The sequence below is a fragment of the Dendronephthya gigantea genome, unplaced genomic scaffold (assembly GCF_004324835.1).
Source record: "Dendronephthya gigantea isolate DGI-Jeju-01 unplaced genomic scaffold, DenGig_1.0 000120F, whole genome shotgun sequence".
Taxonomy (NCBI): Eukaryota; Metazoa; Cnidaria; class Anthozoa; order Malacalcyonacea; family Nephtheidae; genus Dendronephthya; species Dendronephthya gigantea.
Window position 1 is genome coordinate 345134 of NW_021163130.1, and position 13521 is coordinate 358654.

A 13521-nucleotide genomic window follows, 5' to 3' on the forward strand; every position below is an offset into this window, starting at 1 on the left:
TTGAGGCGAAATCAAAATATCTCCTCAATGCAAGGTTGTTTGGCTAAAATCTCTTACTCCATTCTTCGTTGGCATTAGAGGCACCAATCTAACTAAAATTCATTTGTTTCTGTAGTTTAGTTTTTAACGTAGAGCGAAAAGAAGCAAACAATATTGAAGTAGGCACCCCCTGATTCACCGGTCAAAACGAATGCATTAATTTGTTATCATTTCTGGGGGTTTTCCCTGTGTGAGAACCATTATATTAACCATGGTGTGATTGATCTCCTCTACAAACTTGATGTTGCTATTATCTTGCTTATAACTTATCGCAACGGATACAGCCTGCTTACCGCAATTTGCGCATTATTTGCTAAAATGCGCTGTTAACCAACTTACGGATGGTTAACCAACTTAAGCATTTGCGGAAACAGTTAGCTAGCAGCGGTTTCGCATTTAGAAAAATACAGAAAAACATCCTGTTACGTTTTACAGACTTTCCGTTTGGAAACCAACAAATGTAACTATAGTTTATAAGCAGGGTTTAGCTTATAGTTATAAGCAAGATAATAGCAACATCAAGTTTGTAGAGGAGATCAATCACACCATGGTTAATATAATGGTTCTCACACAGGGAAAACCCCCAGAAATGATAACAAATCAATGCATTCGTTTTGACCGGTGAATCAGGGGGTGCCTACTTCAATATTGTTTGCTTCTTTTCGCTCTACGTTAAAAACTAAACTACGGAAACAAATGAATTTTAGTTAGATTGGTGCCTCTAATGCCAACGAAGAATGGAGTAAGAGATTTTAGCCAAACAACCTTGCATTGAGGAGATATTTTGATTTCGCCTCAAAATTGTGCCCACTCTTTTGCGTTTCCGACAAGATAAGGGGTTATAGCAAGACTTGTTATGCTCGCAATTCCTATCAGACGGAATGACCTCGAAGGCCAAAACTCATAGATATTGTTGCTTTTATATCTACGAAGAATGGCATTGAAGCGTTTTGTGCCACGCTTTTTCGTTTTGGAGAAATACGGCGATATGTTCGCGACATGTAGTTTGGTGTTTCAAATTAACATATGGTGGCGCATGATGGCACATACGTTTTGCTCGGTCTACAGACCATACGACACAAGTTAAAAAGTTTCGGATTGATAAATTGGATTTTTCCAATGCTGACGCAGAATGGCATTTAAGCATATTTCGATATATGTGCGGGTTTCGAAAATATAACATTTTAATTTTCTATTTCAGCATCTGCGGCCGTCACACGGCATTTGGACGCCGCGTCAAAACACTCGTTTTGCTCGTTCTACGCAAAGAGGCTTACAAGCTACAAAGTCCTAGAAACTTTTAGTTTGAACATTTAAGGCTGATGCAGAATGGCATTGAATATTTTTGTTGTATACGAAATGGTTTTTGAGATATAATCATTTTCGTGCAGAGTTTTAAATCTGACTCTACATTCGATCGCGAGGCGAAGAAAAATTACCATATGTTTTGCTCGGCCTCCAGCATAAATGCGATAAGGTAAAAAGCTCTAAGTTGCTTTATTTCATTCATTAAATGTTTATAAAGAATGGCATTTAATTTTTTTTCGATAGCTCAAACCGCTCCGAAGTTATCGCGGTTTCATTGCAAAAATCCCCTGTCTGGCGCTACATTCGAATCTGAATGTGGAGCCAGGAATGTGAAAATAGAGCCAATTAGCTCATCGTAACACTGCCAATGAATCGTGCTCCATATATAGAGATCAGTGTTTCACTTGGCCTGTCATGATGGCCAGCGGAGGTATTTTGAGCCGCCACGAATGCAAAGTCACGTTTTGTTCTATTGAGCTTTGATCAAAACATTTATAGAAGTTTGTAATATTAGGGTTTGTAACATGGGTAAGTTTTATTTTTATATGCAAAAAGTGCGATTTTATATGTGATTTAGGAATAGATTTTTCCTGACCCAAACTGACAATGGTACCTATACATTGATTATAAAGTTCATATTAAAATCATAAAGCTAACAATTCATGCTATTATATGTACTCTCTTTATGACAAGAATATCCTATATTAATCTCTATTATTATTAATATACCAATTTCTTTTACTATAGGTGGGTTTTTTTCCAATTTATTTTCATCCTTATTTGGTTCAAAAGAAATGAGGATTCTCATTCTTGGTTTGGATGGTGCTGGAAAGACTACAATATTATACAGGTAAATACCTGGGCATCTTTGGACTCTGATCATGCAAATTCAACCCCACATATGCCGGAACTTTATCCAAATGCCCAACAACTTCAACCATTAGTTATCTTTATTTGAACATGTTTATCAGGATGATATATGTACAGTGTTTTGTGAAAGTTTGGAGCTTGTAATGACTAGCAATATGTCACAACTATTTGAAGTTTACAATGGTCTTGTGCTTATTTATAGGTTTAGATAAAGTCAATTTTAGTGGGTTACTGTCTGTGAGTTAGTACATATCAGGGTTAGAATTTAAGAATTAAATCTGACCTGAACTATTAGGGCTATACTGCAGGGATAAATTAATTAAAAATTTACCTGGGTACTGCGATGTTGAAGTCAAAAGAAAGAAAATTAAAAATTTTCAAAACTCTCTCAAATAGGCTTCAAGTTGGTGAAGTTGTAACCACAATTCCAAGTATGTGTTTAAATTTTCAACTCGCATTATCATCAGAAGGTTGTATGTGTCTGTCTATTTGATACATACAGTGTATATACAGCACAGTATTAGTATGATAACAGATACATTCTAACATTAAATACTACCATTATTCACACAACATTTCCATATGTACTGTACATGTGTGTGATTGTATTTTTTAGCAATTGGCTTCAATGTTGAAACAGTTACTTACAAGAATCTGAAGTTTCAAGGTAGGGCTATTGCTTTACAATAGGCTGTGAGTCAGAAATACATGTGCATGTTCCTAATAAATGCTGGAAATTAATATCATGATATTATATATATTATCGGATATCACCAATATCCAAGATAGATTTTCACCTCGAAAGGCTACTAATGAAGTATACATTTTCTCCTTTCTTATAACAACATGTTTTATGTCCATCCCTTGAACTGAGTTTGCCAATAATCTAACATTACTTGTTTTATTTCTAAACAGTGTGGGACTTAGGAGGTAAGTGTTATTATACACTATCTTTCAGTTTTGTTTTTACTGATGAGTTTAGAAGAGTAAATTTCAAGTTCACTGTAGCTAGATTAGTTTCTCCTTTCACTTATAAATCGATTATTGTATGATTGTGGATTTCTTTCATTCTTGTCCAACAAATTATATGTAGATTTACATATTAGCTATTAGCTGGTTAAGAGATCCAACCATCAGCAGATAGCATTTCTAGATCAGGTGAAGGGGGACTTCTAGATATATTATGAATTTAAGTTGCTGCTGCTGAGTACATTAGATATTCTGATATAGGCTGACAGGCTGTTGTGTTTCCATGATGGGATTTATGTGTTTCTAACCACATTTGCATTAATTGGATAATGTGTCTTTTTTTAGGTCAAACAAGTATCAGGTAAGAGACCTTACAGACATGTTTGGATTACCAGTTTCTCTAAATAAACGTGATTAATAGATGTCCTTCACAACATCTACAATACTTACGTACATAAAAGAATACAATAGCGATCTCTTAAATCAAGAAAAACAATTTCACATTTCCCTCAAGTGCACGTACAGTACCAGTGTACCATGGTCAGATAGGTTAAAGATTCCCATACCCGAATAACTCAACTACACTGTAGTAACACTATCCTACCCTGAAACATTCTTACCCTAGCTAGCTTGTGCCTTAGTCCCTGAGTCCATACCAAGGAAGAGTAAGCTCATACTTTACCGTGGTATGACTCGGCCACAGGCTAGCTATTCTTGTGCCAACATGTGCGTGAATAAACCAGTGAGATATTTTCCATAGTGAGATATCCTCATGCAAGCCTCCCAGATCGTCAATACAGCTTTCTCATTATGCGAATGCGCGGAAAGCCTGATATTGCGCGAAGTGTGATTGGCTTGTTAGTTTTGCGGAGCCAATCAATCACGTCATCATGAGAAAGGTCTGTTGCATGGGGTCCTGGCTGATACTGAAGAACAAGCTTTTCAACAGATTCACCGATGATGGAAAATACCGTGAACTAGCTAGCTGTATCTTGTTCTTTTTTCTTCCCTAGACCCTACTGGCGCTGTTACTATGCCAATACAGATGCAGTTATATATGTGGTAGATAGTGCTGATAGGGACAGGATTGGTATCTCAAAACAAGAACTCCTATCCATGCTTGAGGTAAATGTAAAGCCCTGTTTATGCCTGCTTTCCATTGAGTCGTAATTGTCGTGAACAAGTTATTTCCACCGATGACGAATGAGAAAAAATTGTCCGTTTTATTTCTGGCATATGTATAGAAATATTCTGTCATTGAATATCTACAACTTTTATAAAGATATAGAGCAGTTTTTGTAGTTAAATTATCAGGTTAAGGCCCAAACAGACCGGACGCGAATTGGCAACGCGGCGCGAATTTTCAACGTTTTTAATTTTTCAAAATCAAATAAATTTTAAACTATCATAATATTCTTATAGATTACATAACAATAAAACATTTTGACTGTTCTAGCGTCCATAGTTTCCAAATTTTGCTTCCACAATTTAATTTATATCCTTCTGAAAACTCAAAATTCGCGTCGCGTTGCGTCCGGTCTGTGTCGACCTTTATTTATACGTGTATATACGTCGTAAGATCTGGCCTAAAGATAAGCAACTATATACTGTATTGTCCTCTGTCAGAAATCAGAATAGCGGAAAATACACCATAAAAAGCAAAACTCCAGTAAAAACAAGAGATACGTGGAGTGGCAACAACACTTCATACGGAATTAGGGAGCGAAGAAATGATCGAACTATTTATACCAGCTCGCGTCTTATTTACGTTGCGTCTTATTTTGCCTCGTATAAATTACCCTATTATGCCTGTTTGTTCTAAACCAACTGCTTACAACCAGAAAAGATCGTAAGCCCCGTTTACACTACACTGAATTTATCGGCACGGCACGGCTAAAATTGGTACCCGTACCCAATTTTTTAAGTGTTCAAGGCACCAAAACAAAGGCCGAGAACAGATGAAATGAGCACGGGTACCCATTTTATCCGTGCCGTGCCAATAAATCGAGTGTAGTGTAAACGAGACTGTAGTCGTACAAGATTTTGTGATTCTCTTTGTAACTAACTGTACGGTAGTCAACTTAGCATCAAATGTGATATAACAACTGCCTAAAATAAACTTCAATGCCTAAAATAGGCAAAAACACTTCTCGACGTTTCGACCTGAGGGCATTCGTCAGGAGAGTTAGTAGGATTCTGTACTCAGTCTCTTCACGATTCAAATTCCACATTCCTTTAACCTTTCTATTCTTCTACAAATATTGACGCTTTGGGGTAAAAGTCTATGACTTAATAGGCTTAGCCTTCGTTTTGGGATTAATGTAGCTACCAGTATAGATTGTAAAAATCAATATTTAAACCTGTCTCAAAAATCTTCTTCACAGGAAGATGAGCTAAAAAGGGCAATTCTTATGGTCTTCGCCAATAAGCAGGTGAGGGTGAAGTGTTTCATTTTTACTATTCAGAAAATCATGAAAAAACACGTGTAATAAATTTTAATTATTTTAGTTCCTCAAATCGTCTTCTCTCATCTCCATACCCCTTAGGGTGCATTTCCACTTGCAGAGAAAGAGTTTGCTAGCGAAATATTTGCATGCATGTTTTCTTTTGAATTTTGACGGAATAAATAGATTAGTTCAGCTTAACTCTTCTCATTTAAGGGCGACTTTCCACCTGGCGGAATTTTGCGCCAATTTTGCCCGAATTTTCGTTGTCTGCGCTCTTCATGCAGAACTAATGTGAAAAACCAGGCGCTATAAAACACCGAACAAACACGTGTTTTATAGTGCCCTGGAAAAGCAAAAAGAAATTCCGCTTCGCGCGCAAAATTCCGTCTAGTGGAAAACAGGCTTAAAAGAAAATACGCAAATATTTCGCTAGCGAACCATTTCTCTCCTAGTGGAAATCCAGCCTTGATTGCATCACTAGTTGAAACACTCCCTCCAGTATCTCAAAATATATACAAATCTACTGCAAAAACGTACGAAAGTGTGTTTAGCATCTCCATCGTTAAAATGATATCAACTGGTCATGTAGGATATGGAAGGTTCAATGTCAGCGACAGAAGTCTCGACAGCTCTGGGTTTAGCAGCGTTAAAGAGTAGAACGTGGTCAATATTTAAGACATCAGCGTTGAAAGGCGAAGGATTAGAAGAAGCCATGGAATGGTTAGTTCAATTATGTTTTTATGTTATCTTAATTGCTAAACGATCTAAACGAGGCGTTCTGTCATTTTTCACAGTAACCTTTTATAGAAACTCGATTTTCACAGAATGGGCCGGAACGGATACCTGTATACTATAGTTAATAATGAGTTAATAATGAACTACCCTACGTGCTGTGCGGAAGCCGGATAGTGCTTTCCGCCAGATTCGATTATCTGAATCAAATTGACGTAATCTAATAACACGCTATCCGACCAACCTCCTCCGCAGGCCCTTTTCGGGCAAATATGGCGGGCGGTGATATTTTGCGGGTAGAAATTTAAACCGCATTTTCCAAAATCGCCCGAAATGCTCCCTAGCGCCTGCGGAGGAGGTAGCTATCCGACTATCGTTACATACGTCAATTTACGCATTCTCTCATGCACAATTAACGTTCTCTGTAGCCTGGCGGTTACAGCACTCCTCCGGAATCGCGTATGCCGTAGCTTCGATTCCCAAGGGAGGACCAGAGTTGCATTTTTTGCGTTTGAATGCCTGAGCACTCTGTTGGGACCCACAAGTTTTTAAATGTTTGACATGAGCATTTTTATGCATGATGACAGTGAAATTTGTTTGTACGCACAAATGATTTATTAACAATTTTGCCACTTTGCAAATATGGATAACAATTCTAGAGGTTTAAAGGGTCTTAATTTCGAGTGGAATTAAACACATTTCAAATTCAAGCCAGAAAAAGTTGAGTTTTATATGATGGTAATGCCGGGAATACACATTAACCACGCTTGCTCTTGTCAGCTACCTCTGTAGCTCAGTGGCAAGAGAATTGCACCGGCATCGCAAAAGCGTAGGTTCGATTCCTGCCAGAGGACCTATAGTTGGCTCATTTTTCCATCAACTGTTCCAGGCTTGAATTTGAAGTGTGTATAATTCCACTCGAAATTAAGACCCTTTAAACCTCTAGAATTTACCTGCATCGAGTAAAGTGCCAAAAATCATATGGATAACAATATTTGAATTTGCAACTCAAACACAATGACCTCGACACGTTCCTCTTCTCTAGCAAATTTTAAGTCTTGTGTTTAGCATTTTATTAAGTTGAAATTTGCGTTAATGATACACACATGCAAGAATTCGCGAACAAGTCAAAAGACATTCAAGTTTTAACAAATTTTGCTTTTGGGGACACCCTGTAAAAAATATAATGATGCGTTTCCTGTTCAAATTTATAGAAATCTTTTTATTAATTTAATTTTTAGGTTGGCAACAGCGTTGAAGACGAAGCAATAGAATTTTTGGAGACAAAGGATTTTGAAAAGAATGAATTTTTATACTGTACATCGTACGAAAATGGACGTAGTTATTATTTGAGTAAAGAACGTAACACGGGTCTAGATGTTAGGGGAGCTATCTTCTTACTGTAGTTTACAATCGCAGGCTTTCAATGCCCCCTTGTTAGCGAAACAAAAGACTTTCTACGCGTTGATCAGCCCTGTTTTGTTAAAAATTGACTCTGTCTGATCTGATCATCTGAAAGGACCTTTTCACTAGGCGCCGTGCAAACACGACACATGCATGGATGTAAATTATTGTTTAATTTTACCGCGATATTTAAAGTTTACCCCCTATTTTCATCAAACATGACGTAATATGACGTAATAAGTCACGTGACCTCTATAGCCAAGTCGCAGACCATTTCAGCTTGCATGCAAATTAACCCATATCAGATGTTGTGATCATGGAATAGTCGATAAAACTTAACCATTTCATACCACGTGATTTAAATGGGTTAATTTGCATAGAAGCTGAAAAGGTCTATTGTGTTCTAGGGCTGCTTTCCACTAACCCCTTTTTCATACGCACGTTCACGCACGTAAAACTGGTAATTCTTAAAAATTCTTATGCATGTCATGCATAGGAGTGTATTTGAAAAAAAAACTGAAAGATCTGTATATTTTAGTATGCATTTGTTCTATTATAAAATTTAGAAACATTCACAGTTTTTTGCGTGTAAAAAAACGCGTATTGAAGCTAGTCGAAAGCAGCCTTAAATTTTATGCAGATTCGTGTCCAGGTCAGTCCTAAGCGCAACATGCAAAAATTTAATTGGGTCTTGATCCGTTTGAACTGGATGATTGATGTGCCTCTATAATAATTTGCAGTTTAAACTGCCGCTGTTTTTATTACGATTTTTGTGAAACCTCACATGCAAAAGTTTTTATTGAATCTTTTCAGTATCGCTAAACCACACTGAATCATCCACAGAAAGGGACCCTATATAGTCCCCTTTTTTTCTAGACGAATTTATTCGCGCGACACGAAGTAATATTTGAAATTCGGTGATGTGATTGGTTTGCAAAAAAATTCGCCGCGAAAAAGTAGAAACGCTTTCTACGCACGAATAAATTCGCCTAGTAGAAAACGGGCCTACGCATGCATGTTATTGCGGTTATCCTGCTTGTACATCGTTCAAATGTTGTAAACTTATACGTGTGTTACACAGTTACCTAAAAAGATATGACAGTACAAATGACCGCCTTGACAAAGACGAGTCAAAATTTGAACTAATTCAAAGCTTTAAAATGGGAATGTAGATTAAAGTTTATTTGACGGAAACCCGTGTTTCAATTCCGATTGTCTGTAACAATAATCAAATGAAATGTACAATGTTAGCGCTGAAACATTGATGGGAATAATCATAGTTTTAACACAAAGTAATTAATTGATTCAGAGCATAGGCGCCCAAAAATTGCGCGAGAAATTTTTCGGTAATTTGTCAATATAATGAAATAATGTATAATTACATAAGATAGGGAGCTCTTTTTTTTTACGTTTCGAACCTTACCACTTAGACTATGACAAACTACCTCAATTATATTGTCCAAAACTAATAAAAAAATGTATAACGAATTACGAATGAAATATAGTATTGCGAATTACGATTTAAAACTGCTTTTAACATGACAAAATACGGTAATATTTATATAGTTTTTGATCAAAAGCTTTTCGTACGATGCGGGGTGACAGTGGTCCCTGTACTCGTCATTGTTTTTAAATATTTTACATGATCCTATTGGCTGAGGTTTGTTGGTCTGTTTTTTCAACCAATAGGATCATGTAAAATATTCATAATCCTCAAACCAACTGTCAATGTTTTGGAAACTCTCTAATATGCAACAATGCAGGAGTTCCCTTTCAGGGGAATCTGCCCTCTTGCCTCCGATAGGCTTGAAAATTGTATGAAGGGATCTTTATTTCCAATCCCGTTTGATACTCGGGATGAAGTCAGAACGTGGTAAGAACAAAAACTGACGACCACTCGCCTACGGTTTAGTTTGTACCAACCACTGAACCGTGTGTCTATTATACCGCTGTGTTTACAGTCGTGGCAATAGAAGCGTTACGAAAAATATCGAGTAATTAATTTGCTCAAATTTATCAGTTAGCTCACGGAGTTCATCAAATATTTGAAAAACTCCTAACTTCCGGTCTCGAATTGACCACTATCTATTCCTATTGGTTAATGAAATAAGTAGATGCATATGATTGGACAGTTCGAAACCGGAAGTTAAGAGTGTTTTAAATAGTTGAATAATTTGATGAACCACTGAGTGGATTCCTTCATATTTTTCGGAACGCTTTTATTGCCGCCGCTGTAAGTTATATTAGTTGAGTTTTGTGTTGCGCGATGTTATGTGAAAGCAAAGAATAAACTTTTTTCTATCTTTCTACTCGTATTAGAATCGCGATTCCTAAGATAACACATTGTATTACTATCAATAGTGTTACCGTGAATATTTTGTTTTTTACGCTTTTCAATTCCACATTTATTTTTTCCGTTGTCAACTCACACACATTATTTATCCCTACTTTGATTGTCCTGTCCATGTTTTCCATCTTCCTCTCCATGTTTTCCATCTTCTTTTCTAGATTTCCTAGATTTCTTCTTATGTCGGTTAATTTCGTATTCGCATCTTCTGTTGTCGTCCCCATGTTCCCCACGTCCCTTCTTATATATCTAACATTCGTCCCCGTCTCATGTATCGTCTTCCCCAAACTTTTAATCTTAGCGTCAATGTTTGTCATTTCTTTAGCCATGTTCGCAATTTTTGTATCTACGTTCGCCGTCGTCGACGTAATTCTTTCAATTTCAGTCTCTACGATAACAAACGCCAAATTTATGCGTTCACAGCTGTGGCATTTCGATCGTCTAAACTGGCAAACTTCATGCTGGTGATAATTAAAATCTCGTTTATTGACTACCTCATGGCAACCTTCATTTCCGCAAAACACGGGTTGAAAACCGCACACTTCGACGTGTTGCTGCAGGTTTTGTAGCTGTATACGGTCCTGACAACCCCTGCTGTAATGATCACAACGAATCATTAACTCGTTTAAAACATTTTTCACAACTCTCGGGATTTCGCTCAATGATTCGACAGTCATCAACCCGGTGCACGTTGGGCACGCTTGGCAGTTTTTATGAATATGCTTCGTGATACAATCGCGACAAAAATAATGTTCGTTTCGACACATCACAGGATCTTTTAACACATTGTAGCATATCAAACAGTGAAGGAATTCGTCCACATTCGATTCAAATCTTTCCTCTTCGTACCCCGACTCCATTATTTTGTGCTTTTCTATCGCGTTATTGCTGAACAAAACGTTCCTTATCAACAGGACACGGTTTAATAAACGTGAGAAGACTGTGTTAACACGACGCCATTACCCAAAACAACAACTTTAATATGTCACGTGGTACCTGAATACAACAGGTACCCGAAGAACATATTGTAACATCTTCCCCTTTAACAGTTATGTCGCTCGGAACATCTGTAGCACTGAGCTATATAATAATTCCTTTTTTTCCTTGAGTTATGGGCTGATATGCATAAGCATGATGTTCTAAGGAAAACATCACATAACAACATATTTTCTGCCGGTAACCTTTAGTCGGCGATTGATATCCGAAAGATAATCCAAATTTCTGACAAGACTCGAAAAATATTCAAGTATTTTCAAAAATTTTATACAGAAATGTATGAATAATGAAAATAAATAAATAAATAAAATAACCTGTCAGCTAATCGTATATAAAAATCCTTCGTCCACAATTTTTTTTTACGTTTTAATATTAATATTTTCTCTGGCATTCGCAAAACAGCGTCCACGATTGTATAGAACTGAAATAAACGCCTTATTGCAACGCTTTGTAGCACAAAAATAAATCGAAAAATACAAAACAGCAAGGTTTCCAATTCATGTTTCACGGCAAAAAAAATATTCATAAAAAACCAGGGGGGAAATACTGTTGTTTAGATAAACCAGGGGGGAGCATCTCTCGTAGCGGGCTCAGATTTGAGCCTGGTCAGTGGTAATTACCCTGGGCAAAGGGGACCATATGGCGTCAGCAAAACTTCTGCGCAGTGCGCAGAAGGCAAAATCCGCCATGTTTTTTTGTGCAAAAAGATGGCGGCGAAGTTACCGAAAAATGACGAACCGGTCCTCCAGGAATTATTATATAGCTCAGTGATCTGTAGTTACCGTACGTATTCCATATATGGCAGTGATTGCACAATATGCAAGAGCAAATACATGACGCTGAACAACAAATACATGACGCTGAAAAGCAAATACATGACGCGTGCTTGGTCTTGGGTCCAAGCTTCCCACTTCGCGGATGTACAAGATGGCGGCTAAAGGCATGGAGTTTTGTTTAGTTTGGTGACTAAAACCTTTGTTTGTTTGTGTATATTCAATATATATGACAAGATATTTATAATCTTAAAGGTAGGAACGGCTTAGAACCAAATCTGTATTATATTTATTGTACTGATTGAAAAATAAATATTGCATTACTAATTTTTATTAGGCTAGTCAACTTCAGCAAATGCAATAGCAAAATATTTGGTTTCAAACACAAAAGCTTTTTAGTAGTTTATTACTGAGTAATCTACAGTGTGAAGCTGTCAATAAGATTTAATATCCTTTGATATTTCTTACTGCAAATCCATCCTGGACTAAAATCCATTAAATAGAAGAGACGTATTTTATTATACAGTGCCATATGAAATAGTTGGGCTATTACCTTATCTGCACAGCTGGTATACTACTCTAACGAAATTCAAGAACCCCGTTATTAAGATAGAGCTAGAGGAATATTAGTTTAAAAGAATGTCTCAATAGAGACATCCCTGCACTATTTGATTAACATGGCAACTTGATATATCAGAGTTTATATCATATGCCACTCATGGTGAAATAATTATCAATGATCTTTTCTTATATGCGTGTAGTTCAGCTGTACTGGCTGTGGAATAGCGGCATCTTAAAATTAACGATTGAGATTCCTTGACATGCATGCTTGTGATATCTGTCTCACTGAGATGCTGGAACTAGCCACACTTGTTAATACTATTGTAACATCCAAAGACAATAACAAATATGAATGATATTTTACACAGCTGTGTCTACTCACACAGAAACCTTAAAAGAAGCTTTATTTGCTTGCTGAAGCCATTGTGTATAAATATATACATAGAGCCAATATCAAATTTGGTACTTACAATCAGTGTTGGTAGATAGCTGCATATTTGAGGCCAAACAACATCACACTAGTTCTTTGTTTCCTTTGTCTTTGCCTTTTATTTTCTTTGTTTTCTTGATAGCACTAATGACAATTTGGCCTCAAATATTTGCATATCTACCAACTCTGCTTACAATATGGTTTTTTAGCAACACAGAAATTGTGTATAAGATTGATTACAATTCAATACTGTACAACACCATAATAATGTCTTCTTGAAATTGTAATTATTATACTTGATAGCATCTCCTATCTGCCTTCTGAAAATAGTAGGTTGACTTGTTGATTGTTATTCAAAGTATTTACTGGAAATTACCCATTGTTGCTAGATGACAGGCTGTAAAGTTGCAGTCATGTTACATGTAAGCTGAAATGTAAACAATTAACCCAAGAAAAACCAGTTCGGTGATCAGTTTATTGGTGACATTTCACAGCAATTTTAAACAAAATAGTTTTGTTATACTTTTAGAATATAATATATCTGTACTGTTACAGTAACACTCCCCTTGCTACTTAAATATATATATATATATTAATATATATATAATATATATATATATATATATATTATATATGAATTATGGA

General features: G+C 36.5%; 1 protein-coding gene across 1 annotated transcript; it reads left to right on the top strand.

The window, feature by feature from the left end:
* The first annotated feature begins 1786 nt into the window (after window positions 1-1786).
* LOC114535515 (ADP-ribosylation factor-like protein 1) lies at window positions 1787-8959 on the top strand. Its single transcript, XM_028556815.1, has 10 exons — window positions 1787-1875; window positions 2095-2197; window positions 2614-2648; window positions 2834-2884; window positions 3133-3147; window positions 3532-3547; window positions 4200-4311; window positions 5571-5618; window positions 6223-6353; window positions 7607-8959. The coding sequence occupies exons 1-10, from the start codon at window positions 1872-1874 to the stop codon at window positions 7635-7637; spliced, it is 546 nt and encodes a 181-aa protein (XP_028412616.1). The 5' UTR covers window positions 1787-1871; the 3' UTR covers window positions 7638-8959.
* Window positions 8960-13521: the final 4562 nt, after the last annotated feature.